At 47.6% G+C, this 24,441-nt stretch overlaps 9 protein-coding genes across 9 annotated transcripts; 6 read left to right on the forward strand and 3 right to left on the reverse strand.

Moving 5' to 3' along the window:
* Nucleotides 1-379: 379 nt before the first annotated feature.
* Nucleotides 380-1,102, forward strand: PGRI_058680 (pre-mRNA-splicing factor ISY1; the record flags this gene model as incomplete). Its single annotated transcript, XM_040793581.1, has 1 exon — nucleotides 380-1,102. The coding sequence occupies one exon, from the start codon at nucleotides 380-382 to the stop codon at nucleotides 1,100-1,102; it is 723 nt and encodes a 240-aa protein (XP_040648436.1).
* A 192-nt stretch (nucleotides 1,103-1,294) lies between these two features.
* Nucleotides 1,295-2,290, reverse strand: PGRI_058690 (putative GTPase MTG1; the record flags this gene model as incomplete). The annotated part of the gene is made up of 2 exons (XM_040793582.1): nucleotides 1,295-2,050; nucleotides 2,120-2,290. The coding sequence occupies 2 exons, from the start codon at nucleotides 2,288-2,290 to the stop codon at nucleotides 1,295-1,297; spliced, it is 927 nt and encodes a 308-aa protein (XP_040648437.1).
* Nucleotides 2,291-7,298: 5,008 nt separating this feature from the next.
* Nucleotides 7,299-10,040, reverse strand: PGRI_058700 (phosphatidylinositol 3-kinase VPS34; the record flags this gene model as incomplete). The annotated part of the gene is made up of 2 exons (XM_040793583.1): nucleotides 7,299-9,927; nucleotides 9,982-10,040. The coding sequence occupies 2 exons, from the start codon at nucleotides 10,038-10,040 to the stop codon at nucleotides 7,299-7,301; spliced, it is 2,688 nt and encodes an 895-aa protein (XP_040648438.1).
* Nucleotides 10,041-10,310: 270 nt separating this feature from the next.
* On the forward strand, nucleotides 10,311-11,794 carry PGRI_058710 (non-structural maintenance of chromosomes element 4 family protein; the record flags this gene model as incomplete). Its single annotated transcript, XM_040793584.1, has 3 exons — nucleotides 10,311-10,665; nucleotides 10,726-11,562; nucleotides 11,613-11,794. 3 exons carry the CDS (start codon nucleotides 10,311-10,313, stop codon nucleotides 11,792-11,794), a joined length of 1,374 nt encoding a protein of 457 aa, XP_040648439.1.
* A 512-nt stretch (nucleotides 11,795-12,306) lies between these two features.
* On the forward strand, nucleotides 12,307-13,216 carry PGRI_058720 (uncharacterized protein; the record flags this gene model as incomplete). Its single annotated transcript, XM_040793585.1, has 2 exons — nucleotides 12,307-12,400; nucleotides 12,534-13,216. 2 exons carry the CDS (start codon nucleotides 12,307-12,309, stop codon nucleotides 13,214-13,216), a joined length of 777 nt encoding a protein of 258 aa, XP_040648440.1.
* A 1,429-nt stretch (nucleotides 13,217-14,645) lies between these two features.
* Nucleotides 14,646-15,380, forward strand: PGRI_058730 (MARVEL domain-containing protein; the record flags this gene model as incomplete). Its single annotated transcript, XM_040793586.1, has 5 exons — nucleotides 14,646-14,708; nucleotides 14,763-14,934; nucleotides 14,990-15,174; nucleotides 15,229-15,278; nucleotides 15,344-15,380. The coding sequence occupies 5 exons, from the start codon at nucleotides 14,646-14,648 to the stop codon at nucleotides 15,378-15,380; spliced, it is 507 nt and encodes a 168-aa protein (XP_040648441.1).
* Nucleotides 15,381-16,103: 723 nt separating this feature from the next.
* On the forward strand, nucleotides 16,104-16,814 carry PGRI_058740 (uncharacterized protein; the record flags this gene model as incomplete). The annotated part of the gene is made up of 1 exon (XM_040793587.1): nucleotides 16,104-16,814. The coding sequence occupies one exon, from the start codon at nucleotides 16,104-16,106 to the stop codon at nucleotides 16,812-16,814; it is 711 nt and encodes a 236-aa protein (XP_040648442.1).
* Nucleotides 16,815-17,556: 742 nt separating this feature from the next.
* On the forward strand, nucleotides 17,557-19,609 carry PGRI_058750 (LCCL domain-containing protein; the record flags this gene model as incomplete). Its single annotated transcript, XM_040793588.1, has 2 exons — nucleotides 17,557-18,047; nucleotides 18,109-19,609. The coding sequence occupies 2 exons, from the start codon at nucleotides 17,557-17,559 to the stop codon at nucleotides 19,607-19,609; spliced, it is 1,992 nt and encodes a 663-aa protein (XP_040648443.1).
* A 650-nt stretch (nucleotides 19,610-20,259) lies between these two features.
* On the reverse strand, nucleotides 20,260-23,747 carry PGRI_058760 (Molybdenum cofactor biosynthesis, MoeB; the record flags this gene model as incomplete). The annotated part of the gene is made up of 6 exons (XM_040793589.1): nucleotides 20,260-20,502; nucleotides 20,568-21,055; nucleotides 21,108-21,676; nucleotides 21,890-23,144; nucleotides 23,210-23,312; nucleotides 23,388-23,747. 6 exons carry the CDS (start codon nucleotides 23,745-23,747, stop codon nucleotides 20,260-20,262), a joined length of 3,018 nt encoding a protein of 1,005 aa, XP_040648444.1.
* Between the last annotated feature and the right edge of the window lie 694 nt (nucleotides 23,748-24,441).

The raw sequence follows: 24,441 nt of genomic DNA on the forward strand, positions 1-24,441 counted from the left end.
CAATGAGATTTAAATCAAAATATATATTCCAAAGCCAACCAACCAAACATACGGCCTGCGTACACGCCCGTTGGATAATGGATTGACATTGATGATATGTGGAAACACGGCACGTGATACCCGCGCGGCAAGCGGCAATTGGCGCGCAACTTCACTTCAAGCTGTCAAGCTCATGATTTCCTCTCCGGATTTCTTCCCTGCCAACGCCCACGATACCCGACTTCTTCGGGTTGCTGACTTGGTCAATTCTTCATAATGGTGAGTCTCACTCTTGTGGGCTCAAATCCACGAGAAAATCTCTATCTCCAAGTCGAGTCACATTTTGCTAACCCAACCCCCGCCGATGTAACAGGCTCGCAACAGTGAAAAAGCGCAGTCGATGCTGTTCCGCTTCCGAGCGCAGCAAGCATCCGACCTAGGAATCATCGATCTCTCACGCACACGCCGCCCCAAGGCGATCACATCTGTCGATACGGTGCCAGTATGCGAGCGCTGGCGTGGACAAGTCGTCAAAGAAATTTCGCGCAAAGTATCACGCATCCATGTGCAAAGCCTGAGCGACTACCAGATTCGTGACCTCAACGATGAGATCAACAAGCTCATGCGCGAGAAATGGGCGTGGGAAATGCAAATCCGCAACCTGGGCGGACCAAATTACATGCGTGGATCAAGCCGGCTTTACGACGATGAAGGGCGCGAGATCCCCGGCGGAGGCAAAGGCTACAAATATTACGGCCGTGCCCGCGAGCTACCTGGTGTCAAAGAAATGATCGAGGCAGCAATTACTCGCGCTAAAGGGCCTGAGGAGGAAGAGGCTGTGTCTGGCCGCGGTGGAGACATTGCGACGAGGAAGGTGGATGCCAATTACTTTGGCTATGGCCTTGATGAAGAAGATGGCACGCTATTGGCGTACGAGAAGCAGAAGGAGAAGGAGTCTGTTGAACACCTGCGCCATCAAGGAGAGGATGATGCTGAAGATGGCTGGCAATCTCTACCTGGTGATGCGGGCGACGGGGTGGAATGGAGGCTCCCGACGCTGGAAGAGGTCCAGGAAGAGCTTGTGGATAGGCGGCGCCGCCGCCTTCTGGACAAGATTTCTTGATTTAGACACTGCGTCCAATATTCCCTGCTTCCATTTCTGTCCTTTACTTGGGTTGGGCGTTACAGGTGCTTCTGCAAAATCTTCACATTTCAAGCATCATCTTCTGTTTGTTCGTAATGACATCACTTTGATTATTATTTCAAAATATCCACCAATATCTATATGAGGCAGACTCATTATATGTACAGTATGTTACAGTTCACTAGGTGCATCCGGTTTGTTCCTTCGAGTCGTCCTTTCCACTTTCAAGGCCTGCGTCATGCTCATGCGTGGTGTTTGCGTAGGGTCTTCCCGTTTTTGTTGCTCTGCTTCTAAGTCGTCTATCAGGAATCGACCTAATTCTCCCTGCCTCCACTTCTGTATAAAAAGAAGCGCAGCTCCATCCATCATTGGCACCCCGCCTTTTGCGAGCAAACCTGTCTGGCGCGCAAAGCTTTCAATCAACGGAACCACGTCATTCGTCGGTTCAGACCAGCGTTTGTAGACTGTCGGATCTTGCTGATTTATATGATACAACAAGTAGTCGGCGAGAGTGATCGTTGAAATGACATTATCCTTGACACATCCACAGAGAGCCAACTTGAGCATGTTCTCCGCGTCCGCGACATACGGCATGAACACTCCCGGCGTGTCCAAGACGTAGACATGTGACCCGTTCTCGCGGTCAATTATTTTCACCTGCGTGGCTATCTTGCGTGTGATACCGGGCTGCTGTCCGGTTTTCATAGCCTTGGCTTTGCCCGTGCCTGAGTTACGCAGGTTGTTGATCAGTGTTGACTTGCCAACATTAGGCATTCCAACAACTAACACTCGACAGCCTACTAACTTATCGGGAGCTTCGGCATCGTTTCGAAGGTGTTTGATTATCTGGCTGACATCTTGGCGGTCGGATGAGCTGGTGAAAAACACGGCGCTCTTTGGATCAAAACTTTGCAACTTGCGTTCTATCTGCAACTGTGTTAGTTTATATCAAATAATAATCTGTTATCTGACTCCATGGCAGAGAAAAATACTTACTGTCTTCTGGGCAGATGATTTGGGAACGCTTCCCAGATCTCTCTTGGTGTAGACGACCAGTCGTCGCATCTTGCCCAAAGCTTCCTCGAACATGGGGTTTATCGAGGTCACAGGGGCTCGGTAGTCACGACATTCGACAACATAGTCGATAGTTGAGAGCATGCTCTTCATCTTAGTCAGACCAGCCCTGTGGTGTCCTAAGAAATAGGACCTTGGAATAGCCCCATAATGGGGGAATACACTGCGCGGAACAAATTGGGCCATTGAAGCTCTTTAAATTGGGAGTGTTGTTCAATCCGGTGAAATTCGATTCATCTTAATCGAAGTGGTGGACGATCTATCTCGAGGGACTGTATAATCAAAGGAATAAAATAGCTTGGCCGCGGAAGGCAACGAAAAACCCGTCAAAATGTTCAAGGCGGAAGGGCGGGCGGTGAAGGGCCGCGCATAAACCGATATACATAATTGCAACAACATACATGGTTCCAACAGCACGATTGGACAGTCTTATAGATGGCAGAGTTGTATTATTAGTTTTATTACAATAATGGCAACGCAGGCTCTTGTTGTAAGAGAGATTGTTGTCGTCTATCAATTTATATATAGAGGGTAGTAGTAAATGAATTTGATCGACACAATAGGCTGAAAAATTGGTGAGCATTCTAATTTGTTTCGCAAAAATAAAAATTTAATACATTGTATACAGTCTCCCATATATCTTATCATGCAAACATTCAGACATCCTATACTCATACTACTGAAAAAGGAACCCCAAGCCTTATCGCTAAAGCCTTACCCTTAGAAAACCCTAATTACAGCGCCAACTAGCATACCTATGCAAACCTACCTAAGTTCTATATCTAACATATGCCCCAATACTCCAATTCCAAACCCAAACACCATGTTCATTAACCTGAAGCCCGTATTCCGTGAACCTTCAGCTGGTGGTCGGCCATATGGGATTTCCGGGAATATGTCTTCCCGCATCCGACAATTGGGCAAACGATTGACTGTCGAGCAGTATGCTGTTCACGACGATGGCGCGTCAGTGACCCCCTAACCGTGAACGTGCGACGGGATGTGCATCCCGGCCAATCACAACGGAGACTCGTGGATGTGTTACTAAAATAGTTGAATATTCTCAGCAAGCCGGCACCTCTCTTTTCTTGTTGGAAACTGGGGATAGCTTACTCTGGCTCACACCCGTGGTCATTGCTATGGGGCCTTTCGTTGTCTATTAAGCCATTGCTCGTGCCTCCTGGGGCAATGACGTTTAGGAGGGGAGGCTCCTGCCAAGGTAGTGCTTGTCCAAACGTGGAAGCCACGAAAGGGGCAGTACGAGTGTTGTGATCCACGGAGCCGTCAAACGCTGCAGCCAGGGATCGAGGATTGTTTCTGTTGACAGGATAATGCTGCGGGGTGTGCTCATTTGGCCGGCGATGGGTCGACGGAGATGGCGGCGTGAAACGTTCACCAGGCGGGGCCAAGGATTCCTTGTATGGATTGTACGTAGATTGATCTGTAGGGGCGGTAGATGCCTCCGCGACTGCGGGGGGCCAACTAGCAAGCCAAGGTTGGGGATAAATGGAATCAGATGTGGTCCACCCGAGCCCGAGGAGAAGGTCTAGACTCGAATCATCCATGACGGTGGTGGCTGACCGCTGCGCCATGGTCACCTATCGACGGCAAGATATATAAAAGTCAGAATGGAGAAGAAATAAGTGTTGATTGAAGGGGTCTGGGTTGGGTGTGAGTATCTTCATGCTGCTGAAGAGGGGAAAGCTGGGATTATTTATATTCTATGTCAGGAGCTTCACCCAGGCATGAACAGAAGAAGCGAAAGCGGTTGATAAGATCTGTAAATCGCACGGGTGTAAATCGCACGGGTGTAGTATATCACCAAGGGTGATTGTTCCTGACATCTGAAAAAAAGGTACCAGGAAATAGGTTCAGGTTGAGGCCCAGTCAGTGGGTGATGGAAGTTTTGGAATGGCGATTGTTATTGGTCCAAAGGAGAGCCCATCACATATGTATGGATCAATATGTGACATCGACGGTCACACCGCAAAAGCGCTGGCACCCCTGAGAGCAATATTCTGCCAACAAATTGAGATTCCTCTAATCAAGATGTGTAAAAATTGGGCGGTATACCTTTACAAGAAGGCGGTACAAACACGAGATGTTATCCGCAGTCAGTGTACGGAGTGACTTCCGAATGGGTAGTCGTGCGTTGTCCAATACCTAGGTAGCATTACGTCGTGATCCGATGAATTGTGGAGAAGTCAACGGGAGTGGGTTGGTGGATCTTCGGGATTTATATTATTTACTCCGTACATTAATTGAAGTGATTGTCTAAACAAATTGCAACGTTGAGATCTGGAGCCCGGCCAATCATCCGAGTACGAACCGACCCGCTTGTTTTTTTATGCTTTTTCTTGACTTTTATTTTCTTTCATTTGGAATTACGTGTTCGGTGCAAGAAATAGGGTGATCCCTTAAAATGGTAATACAATCTTCTATTGTGAATTCCCCCACTCGGGAATATATCTGTACCCGCCAAGCCTATTTATATTATCAATGATTTTTGGGTAAATTTCAGCTCCAATTTCTGATATGTACAGCATAACATACCCGTGAAGGACAATTTTGCGTCATTGTCCGGAACCAAGCATGAGAAATCCGGGACCCCTAAAGAAGCATAGTAAAAAGTACAGCCCCGGAACAGCCCCGGAACAGCCCCGGAACTTTTTCTTCTCATCACTTCTAGACTCACTTCTCGACTCACTTCTAGACTGTCACTTCTAGACTTACCTCCCGACCCAGCCACATACTATTTCGATGATCTGCGCTATACCCCGGCCGCATATTTGTTGATCTGTGCTTCTTACTACTCCGTACTCCGTATAGTATTAATTATTCTAGAATCACAGCTATTTCAATTCAGATAGATCGCTTAGGTACCTACATAGGTAATAACTCGATCATTATTACTCCTGAGCACATCTAGTTTGTATACTATAAATAGTAAAAATGGTTATTGAACCATTACCGGCATATTAGATCTACAAATCACGACTGAAATGCCATCGAAAATGTGGTACAACCGTTGACCATTAACTAGAACAGTCAAATAATCAAGAGACAATTTTTGTTTCTTTCAATTCTTGCGGGGCTATGTACCTTGGTGAGCTCTACATACTCCGTACATAGAACCGATTTGGCACCTATCAAATTTCGATGAACGCCACAGCCACAATTACTTTTTCATGTACGGTAAAAAAAAAAGACGTACCAGGACTGAGGGGTCTTCAAAAAGGTGCTCAGACGCTCAACGTGTATAAAATTTTGGAAAGGAAGGCAACCTGGGTGGAGAGAGTATGACAATATGATTTTACAGTAAGAAAAGTAAAAGAAGAAAAATTTAATTAAAATGATTTGAAATGAGGCGTAAAAGATATCTGGGATAATCGATCTTCATAAAAACATCTAGCGTCTACTAGCCCTAATGCCGTTCCCCGGTCCCCGCCCCGGGCCCGATGTTCAGGACCGTGGGTCTTATGTTTTTTTTTTTTTTGTTTTCTCTTTGGATCTGGGGGATCTGTCGAATTAAAAAAACTTTCTATTTCTTTTCTAAGAAATCTGATCTGATTCATATCAATTTCCCTTCTTCCTTAAGAATTCGGACAATATGTTTCCTTTGAGTACACACTTTGAGTACTCCGTACAAAGGTAAATTCAAATAAAATAAGTTCAATACATCAAATATAAAAAATATGAATGACGATGTACCAATTTCTTCCCATTGGTTCCACCCCCTTTCCTTGCCTCCGGGGGGATTCTTCCGCTTCCCCCTACTCTTCCTAAATGGAAATGTCAGGTTTCTACAGATCCACATAGAAAAACCAAAAAATTAAGTATTTTATATTTAAAATACAAAAAAATAATAAATAAAAAATGAAATGAGATGAGATGAGATGAAATGAAATGAGATGAGATGAGATGAGATGAAATGAAATGAGATGAGATGAGATGAAATGAGATGAAATGAGATGAAATGAAATGAAAAATAAAGAAAAATAAAATGACCCACTTCTCTTGAACCGGACGTAGTTCGCATGGTTTGGAAGGACAACGGCATGATTGGTGGTGGGGCCAAACAAGGTTCCAAGGCTCGGCCCACGGGTGGGAGCCTAAATGTCGGGTGGGAACTTTGGGGTAAACCTTGGGAGTCATCAAGTCTTCCACGGTTGCATTCGAACCTTTTAGACCCGTGCTTTAAAATAAAAGATATAGTATCCATAACATACCTGTCTTTCTATAGCCATCTATTGGCTCCCGAGGGTTTTAAAAATAAAATCAGCTCTAGAATTATCCACGGACCACGCCAAGACATTCATCTTACCTTGATGTATAATTTTTAATCCCATAATCAGCTACAGGGCCACAGTATCAAGCACAGTCAAGATCCAAAAGATTGCAGTTTGCAATTCATGATAGTCCTATCTGCGACACTCAAACCAGGAAGGAAAGCGCTTGGTATTATGTTGCTATTCTTAGTTCGCGATCGAACCCCTAGGGCCGAGGTCACCCTGGCAAATATGGGTAACCGGGGACCAACGAGAGTGACCAAGGGATACAATGAAACCCCATGACTGAGATCACATGACAGTGCATTGAATGCGCGCAATGCCGAGTACCAGATAATGCATGTCCAGGAAAAAGAACAGAGAGAACATCGCAAGACTAGATCTGAGTTAAATTAAACCAGCCCTATATACATAGCTCTTAACAGATATATATAATGCCAATGGAGAAGTCCGAACTTCTCATTCATCTGATTGGTAGTCCCTGGATGTCAATTACTCTGTAGTCTTTCAGGGCTTGGCCTGGATACCAGATAGATCTATAGTATACAGCAAGTAGGAGCCTGGTTTGGTGGCACCGGTAGGGGCATTGCATGTAAGTTCCAACAAATTATTGCTACCCAGACAAAATAGTCTAGGTTGGGTATCCTGGCTTTTATAAATCCATCATATTGCGCCGAGGGTCATGAAAACAGAAGCAAGATCACCATCCCATGACATTATGTCTCCAAACGCCCGAATACCTGCGGTTCGAAACAAAAAAGACTAAGCGTATGCAAGATGAGCGTGAAACTCTTTGGGAGAATACATATAGCTTATGCCCGCCAGCCCTGCACAAAATCGTGCAAGCGATCAATCACAACTCCGAAGATAGCGTTGACACTGTCTGCGATAAGTTGCTCAAAGTGACGGATGGCTTCTTCCTCGGTCATTTCAAGATGGAAGCGCTCCTTCACTTTCAAGACGGCTTTGTCAGGCTCCACTCGAATATCAGGGATATTGGCATCCACCATCAAGCTGAAGAGGTTAAGAATTAGATTGGCGGATTTGCGAAGTGTGGTGTAGGCAGTGTAGCAGTACTGCTTGAATTGCAGATAATGGGGCGAAGTTGTACCGCCCATGCCTTCAACCATTTCCTTACAAAGTTTCATCATCGGTGCAAATGGTTTTGGATCACGACCGAGGATGAAGCCAAAGTCGGCGTGGAAGAAGTGACCATCTGGCGCTAGAAGCAGATTTTCAAGATGTCGATCGCCAACACCGAGGAGGTACGTGATGACGCAGTATCCGGCACATGATTTGATGTATGTATCCATTGTTTCTTTGCGGACACCGAGCGGCTCAGTGTCATCTGGGTTATTGGCTTGTAGATAGGCGAGGATGGATTTGTACTTGGCAGAAGCTGCGGAGAGAGAAATTGAGGGAATGAACTGCACCGCGCCAGCGGTTGCACTGGTGGCAAGAATTCGATAAGGGGTCAGTTTTAGATCAAGATTCTCCTTCTGCAAAAGGCGATCCATCAATATGATGATCTGGATAACCAACTGGTCCTGGCGAAGATCATCACCGACTTTGAACAGCATCGGATAGCGACGGCCTTCAGAAGTCTTGAATGTGATAAGCAAAGGGGAAAGAGTGGACTTGAACACGTTCGACTCCTCCGGATATAAACCAATGACTGAAACATCAGGATTCAAAGGTAAGGGCAGCGGTGGATCTATGTTGATCAGGTCGTTATCAGGATCGCGGAGATATTTTTTCAGCATCTCAATCTTGCCGACTCTGTTTTCACGCGCGAAGCGTACATCCTTGGCTATTTTGGACAACACAGCCACCATTTCACCTTGATGCAATAGTGTTTTTCTATGCTCAGGATGAAGTTTCTCGAGTTCAATCATGAAGTAGTATTCGACTCGCGCAAACAGCCGACGCTGAATTGCGTCAGCGTCATCAAATTCGACCATGAGATACCAGTGTAGGTAGTTGCCAAGTTTGAAGTTATTAGCCGCACGCGAGATCAAAAAATGTGCAAGCGAGGATTCCTGCGGAGCCGCATCAGGTTCGTTATCCGGGGTTGCATCATATTTCAGAGCCTGCACCAATTGAAGAAGATATAGGAGCAACTCCTCGTCGTCTGCCTTCCGCAGTGTTTCCACGGCATAAGAACGGACAGCAGGATTATCAAACGTAGGACCTAGAATCTCCAGAGCATCATCGACATCAATTTCTGTCCATTTAGGGAACATTTCAACCGCTTGCCGCGATTCTCCGACGTCCCGCCAGTTGACTGATTTGACAAATTTTGTCAATGCCTTCTTCTCACGTGTGAGATGATACCTGAAACGCCACACGAGATCCTTCTCTTCGGCAGTGAGGTCTTGCGTCGGTTCGTAGGAGATAATCATATTGAGATCATCCCTGATCTTTGGGTTGGGCTTCAGATCACGATCCATGATGCCGGTCCGATGGCTTCGGATTAAACGCCGATGCTTGTCCTCACACGGGTTTCCGATTTGGCCAACCTCCGGGTCGTAAATTTGGATGATATTATGGGGATCGGCATGTGAAATCCCAGGTCCAAAATGTACCTCCGGAACTGGCTTGAGCGTCGCATTGGGGTGGGGAGGTGCATTTTGGGGCCAAGAGGAAATGGGCGGAGGAGGATACTCGTGATCGGCCCACACAACGGGATGATCAAACCGAGGAAATTCAACGTAAAGGTCGAAATACTCATCTTCGAGGCTCTCTTCATCAGAACTATCATCCTGATCTTCGTCTTTCGGACGCTTTTGCAGGGCTGCGTCAAGTTCGAGGGCACGCCTTTGGGCCGCTTCGTCTGCGTTTAACTTCAGTTTCTCCAGCTCACGAAAAAGCAATTGATCCATCCAATCAACACGTGGTATCTCGCCCATTTCGTGCTTCTTTATCAAGAGTTCAAGCCGTTCCAGTTCCGCCTCTTCGGGTGACTGCTGTGAAGGATCGCGGGTATTCGGTTTACGACGCCTAGGTGGTGGAATAGATGGAGTACTGGTTGTAGCCGAACCATCCGCGTCCTTGTGTAAATAAACTTTGCACTTTTGTCTGCCCATCCTCAATTTCCCGTCTTCGTCAAACAAGGTGATTGTAGTTCCACCGAATGGAATGTGCGTAATCCTATCAGCAGCTAGTGGAGACATATCAACGATGGTGATTGCCAGCTGAGCATTACGTTCGGTATCCTTGATGGACATGGGCATCTCTAGCCATTCGTTCCATACTCGAGCGGTCTTGAAGGCCTTGTATTTGGTCTTCATTGGCACGCCTAGTGGCTTCGACTCCGACCATATCTGAGCGGTCACGTAAAGATCAGACGTGGGGTCTTGGACGGAGGCAATATGTCGCAGCTCGGCATTCTCATGAATAACTGTATATGGGATCGGCTTCTGTTTCCCCTCCAACGAGCCACTGTGGCTGCGTCAGCATGTGAAACCCCTCAATTACCATAAATGGAGAACGTACATCTTAATGCGTATAGGAATGTCCACTTGAGTGGTCACGGCAAAGGTGAAGGCTTCCATCTTTGTTCCCCGTATGGAGAAAGCAACAGGTCGCTGCGTCATGGCCGATAAGCAACCGACGCGGGGGATCACGTGCAAGGTGTACGCGACGCGACAAAGCGTTCGCGATCATTAAATGTAGCCGCACATCTTTTTTTTTCAAGGCCTAGTGTACTTCGAGGTATCTTCTTTGTCTAAATTGGAATACTGTGTCTTGTTGCACCTAATTAGTTGCCCCTTTTTTCTTTGTTGAATTTTCTTTGTTCCAACTCCATCTAGCGCTGATCGAGTATGGCACGTCACATTCACACACACCTGGACGAAGCAAACACCGCAGTTCCATCATCACCATCTTCACTCGAAGCATCTACTTCAGATAAGGAAAATCGGCATCAGGGTATTAACAAAAGAACTGCCGCGATGCCACCGCCCCGTGCACATGGTAAAAGACCGCGACTGGCTGATCGCCCCTCAAATACCCAGTCTGGCCGGTCTACTCAGTCTGCCCGATCTGCCCGATCTGCGCAGTCGCAAGCATCATCTCAACGAACCGGCAGCGACACACGATACTATGACCCTGATCAGGATCCCGAAGAACGGAGAAGTGTGCGGAGAGGACTTAGAGATCTGGGTAGAGAACTAAACGGTATACTGATTTGTCTGGACTCAAAACTCGAGTGATGGTATTCTAATATGTTTCACAAAGACACCCGAGGCGAGCTCATGCAACCTGGAAATCATGGCATCCTCAACATTGTCGAACAAGCCAATCAATTCTACGCCAAAGTGAAGCAAACTGCCGACGCTACGCTCGATTCGCGCATCCTCGTCAACACCGCCGACCTAACGCAAAAGAAAGCTACCCAGCTTGCTTTGGGCGACACGTCTGCCGGTATCGATGTAGACGAGTTTGTCTCCAAGTGTATATCGTTCATGCGTCGCGGCCCAAACAATGCGACGGCAACAAACGGGACACAAGCGCGCCGAGGGCGCGCTGGTCGAAGTCAAAGGGACCCCGATGCCAGCGACGAAGATGATGGCGATGCGATGAATTGGGATACACTTGGCCGATCGGCCTGCTTTCCTAGCAATGCACGCCCGGCCGTGTCGGGGTGGTTGCTGGGGCCGCTGTCAGTACAGAAGCGTACGCGGCAAATGACACAGCGAAGAGCGCAAGATCGTATTGACCCGTCGCAAGCCGTGGCACCCCGAGAAATGGAACAGCGGGATCTTGGCCAGCAGGAAAGCTCGAATCTGACCCAGATCTGTTCGGAGATCAACAAGCTGCTTGCCAATCGGCAGAATAAATGTCAGGAAGATGCCGAGCGAGAGCTTAGTGTTCAAGAAAATCTTACCCCAGAGAAGGCGCAAGAGATCATGGACAAGAACGGGGTGGCAGACGACGGGGGCATCCCCTTGTTTAGCTTCTGTATCAACCCGAAGTCTTTCGGGCAAAGCGTGGAAAACTTGTTCTACGTGAGTTTCCTCGTGCGAGATGGCACAGTGGGTGTAGCAGTAGATAGTCGTGACTTGCCGACCTTGCGTGAGTTTTCTTCAACATGACTGGTTGATAAAGCACTAATAGTTTCACAGATGCCGCTGCGCCATTCGCCCCAAGTGAAGCCCAAAAGAAGGGCGTGCAAAAACATCAGGCGGTTTTTAGCTTGGACCACGAAACATGGCACGAAATTATCGATGTCTTCAATATTGAGGAGTCCATTATCCCCCACCGCGAAGAGAAACAGCAAGAGACTGGCACGAGTTGGTATGCCTAAGCTTCTTTCAAAGGCACGAATCAACGAGTCGATGTGTGTTTTACAAGATACCCCTTGATCATTTGGCTGCATTGGTCAATAAGTTAGCTTTATGTGAATAACTATGCGAGTTGTATTCTATGACATAAATCATAATCAAGAGTACGCCTAAAAGACATAATTGTAAAATTTCTAAAATGATAACAAAACTACATATGTACATAGTCACTTTTAACAAAGCACCCGACCTCGGGAGGTCCACCGGTCTCCAAAGTGGAGCAGATATGCCTACGTCATTGTCTGGCCACTTGCTTGTCCGTTAGACTTCCTAACTCTCTTCAGTCAACTATTTTACTATTGAATTTTTCTCTAGTCTATCGCTGTGAGCTTTACAATATCTGCAGCTCCAACACACATTGACCAAGACATCTCCGCCAGGGACAGCAGCTCTGGAACTTAAAAGTACAAAAAAAGAAAAAAGAAAGAAAGGCGCCAAAATGCCACAGCTCTTTCCGATCAACCCTTCTGCGACCATGGTAATTCGCCATGTGACGCCAGAAATTGTGACCATGAGTCTGCCATTCGCTCGATTCGGACGCCTGCAGTTCGGCGGGCGAGGGACACTGGGTGAGTGCTGACCCTTACAGAACCCACCCACCAGGCGCACATCACCACGGGAGACAGGACATGACGGGCAGTCATGTCAAGCTCACGGGGGCATTATACAACATCTAGTGCTAACTCTTCTTGCATGCGACAGTTAAGCTTGCCACCGGTTCCCTCGCAGTATTCTCACCCGTCAGCCTAACACCCGAAGTCCGCGAGACAGTCGAATCTCTCGGCGGAAACGTGAAATACATCACGGCACCAGATATTGAACACCACCTCCACCTCACCCCATGGAAGAAGGCATACCCGCAAGCAGAGATTCTAGCCCCGGAGGGTCTCTATGAGAAGCGGCAATCGAACCCGGAATTCCAGGACACCCCATTCGAGCACATATTCAAGAAGGACGATCAACTGCCGCGCTCTATATCAAAGGAGTTTGATTCTGAGTTTGAGAGCGAATACGTGTATGGCCATGGGTCGCGCGAGTTGGTGTTTTTGCATAAGCCCACACGCACTCTCATCGAGGCGGATTTGATCTTTAATCTGCCTGCTAAGGAGCAGTATTCAAAGACCCCCGAAGCGTCGGGAACTAATTTCTTTACAAGGCTTATTATGCCACTGTTGTCCACCAAGCCGCCGGCTACTTGGCACAGACGGTTTGCATGGTATATTCTCTCGTCGCAAGACCGGGCTGCATTCACTGAGTCTATGAGAAGGATTGATCAGTGGGACTTCGATCGTTTAATTCCATGCCATGGTGATACCATCGAGAGTGGTTCCAAGGGGATATTCCGCGATGTGATGGCATGGCACTTGGATCGAAAGAATACATAGCGTTCTTGCCTTGACGGAACTATCATAAAATCGAGATTTTACTTTGTGATTCAGGTGTTGCGAATAGAAGGTCATTGTGCATCGGCGTATATAATTTTTTTTCCAGGACCTTGTACGGAAGTAGGCAGCATTATTTCACTTGTCTCTTGGCTTTTGCCAAAGTGGCTATAACCTCTTGCGGCCGTTACTATTCATAGCATCAACGGCCCACTACGGAGTATGTTAGCTCAGATTGTAAACTTTGCATCGCCTGCATGATTCTGAGCTCTTCCTGCATCCATGTGCGGAGTACGGAGTACTTTTCGATGTTTTGTTATGTCTGCCTAATTCTGCTATATTTCCACTCCGACGTGAACTGTTAGTGATTTTGAATTTATTAATCAACATGAAGGATAGTTACAGCATGATTATTAGAAGTACAAAAAATAAAATCAAGCTTGTCAAGTCTCATGGCCCCACGTCATAGGGCTGAAGAGCAAGGATCAGATGACTTTCTAACATGATGTCAGTGTCGTGTTTATAGTGAAAGGGAAGGCCTCTCTAAATCTCTAAACCGGATCTTCCCTGTCAACGGTAGCTCGGCAATAAGTCTAGAAAACAACAGCTGTCAAACAGCACTAATGATCGCCCTAAAACCCAACCCAATTCTGGATAACAATCAGAGCTATCGCCAATAGTCGATGGGATCGGCAGTCAACCCACTCAAAAAGCAAGCCACTGAAGTATATCACAATCCAGCACAGAAGATCCCGTATTCCACGCCAGCACATCCCGGGATATTTTCTAACATGGGGAGACTGGGTATGGGGACAGGGATAATAAGATCAAGGCAACAGTGCTATCAAAATACTTCCAGGACTAGGCAGTACCTGTCCACATACTACGTACCCACCTAATCCTGACAACCCGTAGGCCCACTCCTTGCTCCGATCAATTGTTGAGGAGCATTCAGCCACACAGTCCACATCAGCGGTCAGTCTGCCACAAGAAGACGATCTTTTACCCACCCAAGCCTAGAAAATGCGTTGGGCACGTTGTGTTTACTGTATACTTTGACCAATAGTGACCTCGGCTTGTTCGAAAGAACTCGCTGTACTTGGAATTGATCTGACATCAGTGGGCTTGGAGTTACTCTATTGGCCCTAATGCAAGCTGTGCTTTATTTTGGGTTCTGTATAATTGATTTTTGCCTTTTTTTTATTATTGGGTTTTCACATTTGGCCCTTGCTTTGAAGATACACTGTCCCTCTTGGGATTTGCCTGTCTGTGCGACCTGACATGTTATATAGCTTCTTGTTTCCCCAGTCCATGTTCCCCATCCCACGCCACATCCTCTCGCATAAGATTAACACACATCTCCTTATACAACCACGTCCTTCATATTCTGATTTATTAAGGAACAGCTCTCTGATTTGAGTATATCCTCATAATGCCCGTCATTTCACGCCTCGCGTCCATCATCCTCCGCATTGCGGAGATTGCCTTTGCAGCTGTGAATAACCCTGATCTATACCAATTTATAAACCACATCTGACTCTTCTTTTAGGTCGTTGCAGGTGTTATTGGACACTACCTTGCCCAACTTAACCACAGCGGTGTAGATGTTGACTGGTGGCCTCAGTCCCGATGGATCTATACTGAGGTAATCGCCGGGTTATCGATATTGCTGGGTCTCATATGGCTGATCCCATTCTCGTCCGGATTCTTCTCCTGGCCTAGTATGTGCATGGTATACTCTCTGGTGAATATAGACCAATGCTTACTGGAATTTAGTGGACATAATCATTTCCCTTGCTTGGTTCGCTGCGTTCGGTGTGCTCGTCGACACCCTCCGCCAGTTGGACTGTGGCAGTATCTGGTCCTGGCGGTTTAGAGGGGATCGGATTTGTGGCCGGTGGAAGGCAGCCGAGGCCTTCAGCTTCCTTTCTGCTATTGTCTGGCTTGTTTCTGCTATCGTGGTATGTGATGAGATTATCCAATCCGCGTATGAATAAGTACTAATAGGCCTTTAGGGGATCTGGTTTACCTTCCGCAAACGCGATAACAATACTACCGATGGGGTGTAAGTGATCAATGCATACCTTCTAATAACACGGTCTTGATTGATTGATACTGACATTCGAACAGTCGCCGCCGCCGCTGGGGTCGTCGTTCCGCTGTCTAGATGATTGCATCGGCTTATCAAGTCGCTGCATAGCAGCCATCAGCAGTACTCCGTCGTGTACGACCGAGTATGTGCATCGCCCTTTGTGACATCAGTCCTTTTGTGGTATTCATGCCTTTTGTTCTATCCTTTTCTTCTCGCGCTACAACGAATTACGACTTACGTTGATACCCTTGGCGGACTAATATTTTGGTGTCTTCTTTGCAATTTCACTCTTGATCTTGCTATAATGATACTCCTTTTTGGCATCTATACTCAATACATATAGTTTCTTTGGACATTGTTGTCTGCATCTTTAAGTAACAGCAGCTATGCACGTTGCTTAAATAGCTCTCAAATTCTTTGTTACACCTACACCATTGCCTAGTTTCTGGTACCCGGCTTGAGTGACAAAGAATCGCCAACAAGGCCATTATTCCCAGGTCCCCTTGTTTTATATGTTCCCTTTTTCGTCTTTGTTGTCTTCTTGATGACTTTGTTCGCCTCTTGCTTTTCATTCCCAGTAACAACCTCGCCATTCTCCGAGTTATGGCATAGAACTGGTATAAATAGGCTGTGTCGAACCGTTATACACTATTCCATCGATCTATCAAGCTGGAACAGTATCGACAAATCAACTCTTACTGACTTTCGAATAGTGTTCGTTTTCCCTGACCATCGTTGCCACAACCCATCACAATCTATTTCACTACAGCTTCGGTCTTCTGGCATCGGTGAGAAGTCATGTCGGTTATGCTAGATACCACATCGTCCCGACTCTTTCAGACTACACGCAACGGATTCCAAGCCAAATGCCAGCAGCTCATTGACGACATCCTACACAATGGCTTATCGCTCGAGAACGAACTCGACGGTAGGGTAGGTCAGCTTCATAGGTCATTGGAACAACTTAAGCGAGCCGGCCAGATGATGGCCATTGATTCCCCGACAAATGAGCTTGTGGGTGTTGTACCTGCTGGATTTTTCACCGTTCTGATCGACCGTCCCGGACAGAACCCTATGTCCGAGTTTGATTGGGCCTGCATCTATACCGCTGACACTTTGAACATGCTGACTAGTGAGTTTATGCGCCACAGGGCCCCTGCTGAAGTCGCCCGCAACCTCGAGACTCAGTCATTTCTCTGGGATTTAGTTGTCCCGTTCCCTCCTACGATTTCCCAGGCTGAGGATTCTGCCCCGCGGCCATATGTGAATGCTCTTCGGATCCCTCGTCCGGCTAGTTTCGCTCGTATGCATTCTCGAATTCCGGTGCGGCCTCGTCTTCCTCCCCCCGTCGACACTTATTTGGCTTATAACCGGCCGGTTCCTGGTCCTTATACCCCTGCATTGCCCCCACGACCGGTCGATGAGTTCGTGTCGGATTCTGAACCTGAGTCCCCTCCAGATCCTAGCACTATGGGTCTTTATAGAAGACCTAGTTTACAACCTCGGTAAGTTCTCATTGTCTATTCCTACGTTGATTTCCTCTGTTTCTTTTCCAGAAAAGGCGAAATATAGGCAAAAAGAGTCATATCCTTATTATATTTCAGTCATTGTATCTTCGCAATATGTTTCAATATAACTTATGTTCTTTGGAACTCTAGAAGCATTTAGCTACTTTTTGACTCACAGTAACACAAGTCATTGATCTATGTAAGAATAAAAGACCTTAACCCTCCGTCAACTTTGTAAAGCAGCTTTGATTGGAAATTGTAAACATTTTCGGCGGTTCATCTTCGGCTTCGTAGCTACTGGGCAACGAGCAACTGTGTTATATTGAAATGCATATACCTCCCAATTCGTGGATGCGCTGTGATCAAGACCAAGGCAAGGCGAATGAAAGTATGTTACTTAAGTGCCGGGCTACAAGAATGTATCACATCCGCGAGTGTTTTCACTTGGATAGGGTACCGGCGCCCTCCTGAGGTTGGTCTCAAATAACTAGTATTCTGCTGGTGAAGTAGTGTCACATCTTTGAAGGGTGCAGGTTTTTGAAGAAGAACTGTAGGTTAGTAGACTTATGTTGCTTCTGTTAATATCAACTCTGAGAGAGATGAGGTCCGGATTTGGTCCGGGACATCAATCCGGATGACTAAAAGCCAAGAAATTCCAACGAGGTCAGGGTCGATGAAAATGAGGAATTCCACCACTTCCCCCTGAGAGCTCCGGAGCTCAGGTAAACTATTTGTATATAAAAATGCAGTCGCGACCGGACTCTGCCGGGGCAAGTGCGCGATCGCCCTCACCAGAGTCGACCTCCGAGTATCCCTTACAGGAGATCGGGTCGCGGTACAAGGATGAAGAACGCGACAGTGATGAACTAAGTTTCGACTTAGAATTAGGCGACGTGCCTCTTCTGCCCTCGGAATTACCCATGGAGGCTCGGTCGGAGAAATTCGAGCGAGATCCGCCGTTTTCTTGTACGCCCTCCGGATTCTGCGCATGGCTCCGTGGCCCGACGCCGGCGCATGTCTATCATATTAACCCTTGGTTCGCTCATTTACAGGCTGCGCCGGCGCGTCTGATAGATCAGAAATTTCCGCACAGGAATTCAAAGATTGCGCTCCTTTTTGGTGGTTTAGTCTTTTGGATTGTCGTTTTCTTTGCATGGTTGAAAGCTTCTGTCGCGGGCCAAGATGTTCCGGGGTATGGACAGCCCGTCAAGCTGTCGTGTCACAATCGCTTATGGTGTGTTTCTATTTTTATCCCTAATCAGATCCGACCTTGTAAACCTGACCTATCTATCTAGGAGCAATGCCACGAATTGTGGAATGAATGGTGATGCTTGTCGTCCATTCGAAGACCAATCCTTTGCGTTCCGATGTCCTTCTGGCTGTGCAGCGGCGATTCTATTGGAGCCGTATGTTGTTGGTGACCAGGAGCTCAATTACCGACCGTTAGTCGTGGGAGGTAAGCCATTTAAGGTGGATGGTCATACCAGCGGCATTTACCGCGGTGATTCGTCAATTTGCGCGTCGGCACTGCATGCAGGTCTAATTGATGACGCGAGAGGCGGATGTGGCATCCTGCACCGGACTGGCGAGCAGAAAAACTTCCATTCTACCGTGCAGCATGGAATTGAAAGTATCGAGTTTCTCTCGAGCTTCCCGATGTCATTCCGACTCAGTAGTGAAGCGTCATCCCCAGACTCGACCGAGACAAAACCGATCAAGTGTTCCGATGCGCGCTGGTCGCTCTTCGCCTTCACATTGATCTGGACCACCATCTTGTCATTGGTCGTGACATCGGCGCCGGCGTTCTATTCCATGATCTATTTCATTGTCTGGTTCCAAGTCGCCATGGCGTCCGATCCACCCTCGATGGGGAGCTATTATGACCTTGTCTCAATTGCACTCGGTAGATTCCTGCCTGGTGCATTTGTGGGATTCGTGCTATATTACTTTTGCGTCCGGCACACACTCAAAAATTTGGATGCACACTGGGACAAGACTGTTCTGTGGCTAGGCGGCTGCTGGGTTGGCGCCCTGAATACAGACACATTTGATCGCATTCCAATCTCTCGCCTCACGCCCCACGATATCCAACAACAACCGGGTGCTCTCACAGCTCTCATCATTTTACTTGGCTCTTTGATCGCAATCGCCTTTGGTCAAGCACACTGTTTCCGTCGCGAGGGCCGTTTCTTCCCTACGATAAAAATCTACGGCATCCTCGTTGCAGTCGTTCTCATCCTTGTCGCTGTTCCTAAGATGAACCTACGTATCCACCACTATATTCTCTCTCTTCTCTTCCTACCTGGCACAACTATGCAAACGCGACCCAGTCTCCTATACTCAGGTATCCTTATTGGTCTTTTTATAAACGGCATCGCCCGCTGGGGCTTCGATTCGATCCTCCAAACTCCAGCCGCTCTCCTTGATGGTGCCAAACTCGGTACCGTTCCACCAAAGATATACCCTCCTTCCATCACGGATGCAAACAATCTCGTCTTCTCGTTCCCGGATCTCGAGCCCCATGCCGATGGCCTCACCGTCTTGGTCAACGACGTCGAGCGCTTCCAGGTCTTCCGACCTAAGGATGGCAAGCATTTGCCGGATTTCACTTGGTCTCGTACTTATCCCCACGAGTTGGAGTATTTCCGTTTCGGACTCGTTCACACTAATGCTTTGGGCGGTCTTTGGTATGAAGACTTTTCTCCACCTGCCGTTTGGCGCGCTGATGGTGATTTTGTTTTCCCTGATCCTGAGATCCTCTCCGAGGATCAAGAATCCGGATCCGAATCTGAATAGAGAACCCTGTATACAACAATGCCACTTGTACATACTGTCATTCTCTTGGAATAGATATTTCTAATAGATCTGTGACGCATGGGATCTCGGCCCTCGGGTCTTTAGTGATATTTACCCCTGGATTAGTCCCTCGTACAGTAGGTTCTAGAGTTCTGCCCAGCTCACATCCATGTTCAATCGGTAAACAGACTCTGATCCATCCCACTGGATCACCCCGTCAGTAGTCAGTAGTGAAATCCTGTGAGTTGTTGGAATAAACATGGGCTAGATTGTAGTTCATCCCATGGGTTCCAACCACTGATACTGTGACTTGTATCTAATTACTAGTTAGGTTTTAATGCCCAAGGTGAAGCCAAGAGGGTAGCTCTTTTCTATTTTTACTTCATATGAGAAATACACTGTCCAGTATGTATAAATAGATGGGCGGGCATTTGGCCCAGCGGTTGTTGGTGACACTGCCATTAGGATTCGTTTCTGACTACAACATGGATCAAGCAAGTTCTGAGATGCAATTTCTGGAATTTATTGGATTTGGCCATACATACTTCGCGATGGTGATCCGCACATGCCAATGTGTACCATGCAATGGTCACCATCCCACAATAATACATTCCCTATGAAACTGGACTCAAAGCAACCATGAAGAACTGTCATTCCTTGAGATGGTCATGACACGACACCTGTACAATACTTTGTTTTCCGCCGTCCTCTATAACCAAAGCCGTGAGTTTTTCCCCCTTCACACAACCCGAGTCAAGACCCTTGGTGAATGTGCGGATAGAAAGCGAGGTAGAAGCATCGTGGCCATAGACGACAGTCATCGTGCTCGCAAGAGGATCTTCAGTTGAAGTCTCGAGGCTCGAGTATAGTTTGGACTGATGCTTATCAAACATCTAGATTGAAAGAATATCAGTATGACGACAAGATAAGAGGAATGGCATAGATGGACAGTCCATACTTTAGCCCAATTCATGCCCTTCTTTTTCGGACTGGGTACATGCGTATCTAAATCGATGGTCCGCATAGTCATCACGCTAGAAGGGTCTTGATTCTCAAGCTCGACGCCCGGTACTAGTCCCGCATGAACGACAACCACCTGGCCCATGCCTGAGACTTGACCGATATTCAGAATCACCGGACAGTTTTCCAGCCACTTGACCTGCTCGTCGCTCAAAGAGCGCGCAAGAGCGCGCTCGCTAAGTTCTCTAGATGAGAAACGAGATTCCTCGTCGTCATCGGGGGCCGAGAGAGTTTTTGTCTTCACCATCTCCTGTCGAAGAAGCAGAATTCGATCTTCGTGGTTTCCACGGACACTAGATGCCGAATACTGCCGAGCTAAGTCCACGACTCCTGTACTGTCTGGTCCTTTGTTGATGATATCACCGACAAAGATAAGATGATCGCCGCCTTTTTGGTTGAAGGAGACTTTCTCAAGAAGTCGCTCCACTGTAGGTTTGTTAATTCTGATAATTCCCCTGGTTGAGGGGACATGTCTTACACTCTTCTTTACAGCCATGCACATCGCCCACAATAACTAGCCGCTTCCGACTAGACTTTGCTACATCCCCGGCTACATTCCCAGGCACCAAGTCTGGGTCCAGCGTATGCATATGAACCAAGGCGTCAAACTGAGGGGGCAAATTCGTCCCGAACAACCCATCTGCCTCTGTTTCAGGTGTCGGATCGTGTGAATGCAAACGCGAGCTTTGCTCTTGCAGTCGCGGAGAAAGTAGCATTCGCCAACCGATCCATGCACATGTGAATATCGCGACGTAGATTAGTACACAGCGCCGGAACCGCGGCGCGGAAACTACCGAGAGAGCCATTTGGGCCCATCCCTGGGATTTGATGTCATCCGCGGGGCTGGAACGCTGCGGACCTTCATGGGCGGCTCTAGATTGCCATCCGTTTCTTGCAGAATCAATCAGTGGGCGGGAAGGTGTAAATTGATTTGAGTAGGAGGGATGGTGGGTTGTGGTCGGTTGGAAGTCGGTCTCTGCGCTGTTGGACTTGAAGTCGCGCGAATGGGAGTCGTGAGATGCCATCCTCCTGCGCCCGAGTTGGGCTCTATATCCTTGAATTAGGGTGTGTATTTCATATGTGCATTTATTTGGTAAAACTGAGGTGTAGGTCAATATAAAGAAAATTCAGGCAGAAAAAAAAGGTTATCTCTCGCTCTGACGTATACCCCTTTGACCCGCTCTTTAGTTATCTTCTTTTATGCCTTTGATGCTTCAAACTCAACTTTTATTCTTTTCGTTTATTATATTTTTACACTACCCCCGGTACTGATCATACTCCTCTGCTTCCCGTTTTCGCAGGCTTACACGCTGGAGAACAGTCTCATCATATACCTCTTCCACCTTCTTGCCACCCTTAAATACCTCTTTCTCGTGGTGAAGTGCTTCCTCCTTGGTCATGCAAACCAGGTCACTGATGTTGATCGGGATGGACTTTTGTCCTTCTTTCTCAAGGCTCAGATCCATATTCCATCCGTGAGCAGGAGTTTGCCAGGGAACGAGAGCCAGTCGGGTAGATAAGCCACTGATCACGCTCTTCCCCCGGTATACCTCCTCCACCACGAATGCAATATCATCCTTGCTGAGTGGGACGCGTAGCCCCTGGGTATCTTGACCGGTAACTTGTCTACTCATTCGTTCATGCAAGCCTAGCAGAGAACTCAAGATGGTATCGTATAGTTTCTCGCGGCCCTTGGCACCCATGTTGTAGTCAAGCGGGTAACCAGTAATAGTGCAGATAACGTGATTGGCTATCGTGTAACCAAATACTGCAGGCATGGTCCCTAGTACTGGGAGGATGCGGGCTCGGAAGTCAGGCAGAACTCCAAGCTCACCAACTTGACCTTTGTTGAATTCATCCTCGGGAAGAGGAAGTAGGGTAGCTTTGCCCGGGCCCGGTTTCTCTGTCGAGAAGACGGCCGCAACGCCAGACGAAACACCGAGAAGCTTCAGCTTGCGGCGTGTAGAACGGGACAAAGGATCATCAGTGCTAAGCGAAATGTCGCCGACCACAACGCGAGTCGGGTCCGACTTGCATCCTGCGCCCATCGACGAAATCACAGGCAAGGAATTCGAGTGGCAGTAGTGTAGCAACTCTACCTTGGACGTAATGTTATCAATACAATCCAACACGAAATCTGGTCGTCGGCCCTCTCCGTCATGTGTCAGAGTCCACGGGCCGAGGAGATCCTCAGACACGGACTTTCCATAGAGCTCATTCCGACAATCGAACATAACCCACGGTGCGATTTGTTCCAATCGCCTCCGGATGCAATGGACCTTCGGTGTGCCAACATCAGCCAATGTCGCAAGGGCGTGTCGGTTCAACGATGATAGAGTGACTTGATCAAAATCGATAAGACGGATTTTAGACACGCCCGATCGGGCCAGTGAGGCAGCGGCATGCGAACCGACGCCACCACAGCCGACAACGACAATGAATGATGATCGAAGCTTGGCAAGGCCTTCATCGCCGAGGAATACACGGTTGCGGGCAAGCTGTTCAAGAATCAAGTCTACCAAAGCGAGACAGGCCAAGTCAGATAGGATCTTGAAAGCAGGTCATAGAAAGGTCACACACCATCATCGTAATCACCCCGTTGCGCTCTGCGAGCCAAAGCTGCACCGCGCTCATCTTCTTTGCTCAGAGGTACTCCATTCGAGGCAGCGCCAAAATCGGTGAGCTATAGGTTCTCCAAATCAGTTCTTTTTGTCCTGTTGCTAGGAACTGGATGCGTAGCTTCGCCGGCGTATCTCACCATTTCTGCGGGGTGCAAATCATCTAAGCTTGGGATAGAAGCTTTCAGATCATGAACAGCTTCCTTGCGCTTGTATGACTGATACCCAAGGATGGCACCTGCGACAGCTGCGCCCGATACAACAGCCGCTGTCGCAAGCTGTCCGTGAGAGGAACCAGCCTGACGTTGGAGCCAAGAAGACATGCTTCCAATCACACCCTTATGGTCTATCTTCTGAGTGTTTCTCGGTTCGTTTTGATTTTCGTGGGAGGTGTGTCGATCAAGTTTGTTATATCTAGTATCCAGTTCGTCAGAATCGAATCCGTAGTCGAGGTCGGAATCGTCAAGCTCTTGCCACCATTTGGATGTTGGGGGAGCCATTATGGATACTAGGTGTACTGACCATCACAAGTAGCCGACCGGGGCAGGCATGAGCTTTTACCAACAAAATGTATATGCAAGCCAATGCGTTCATCGGTGGAACAACGCTGGCTATCACGTGCTGCGGTCCTAATTATGCGGGAACTAAGTAAGGCGGTAAACATTCTCACTGCATAACGCGACATCTGCTCACCAAGCTACGCGTGCGATTTCCCAAAAACTACATACCTACAGTTATGACTACCTCCGGAGTCCCCAATCACCATCTAACAGTGCCACTTATGCTCTTGCATCATCTCATGCGATAAAAGGTTGTTGTTGACTGACCGGGGCAGCTATCAGTATCGATGCCAGCCTGCCCGAGAAAGTCGCGTCTAGGCACTGCTTGATGTTGAATCGATACAACCCTGCCAGTCAACGCCAACAACGACCTCCTATCGCTTGAGAAGATGCAACAGCGACGCGCTCATCGGGTCCACTCCTTTTCTCTCTATCACGAGAGGTATGTATTTTCAAGCTCATTCCCTGGTCTCTGGCTACAATGCAGATTCAAAGGAATATCTTATGCCAGGTCTTGATGACGATAAACCTCACAAGAGCTTTCATGACATGTCGGGTCAATAATTCCGTCGGGCCATGGACTTCATCCCCCTGATACGTCGGAGTGGAAGAAGACATCGGCCCATAGGTGTGT

The sequence above is a fragment of the Penicillium griseofulvum genome, assembly GCF_001561935.1.
Source record: "Penicillium griseofulvum strain PG3 chromosome Unknown contig_95, whole genome shotgun sequence".
Lineage (NCBI taxonomy): Eukaryota > Fungi > Ascomycota > Eurotiomycetes > Eurotiales > Aspergillaceae > Penicillium > Penicillium griseofulvum.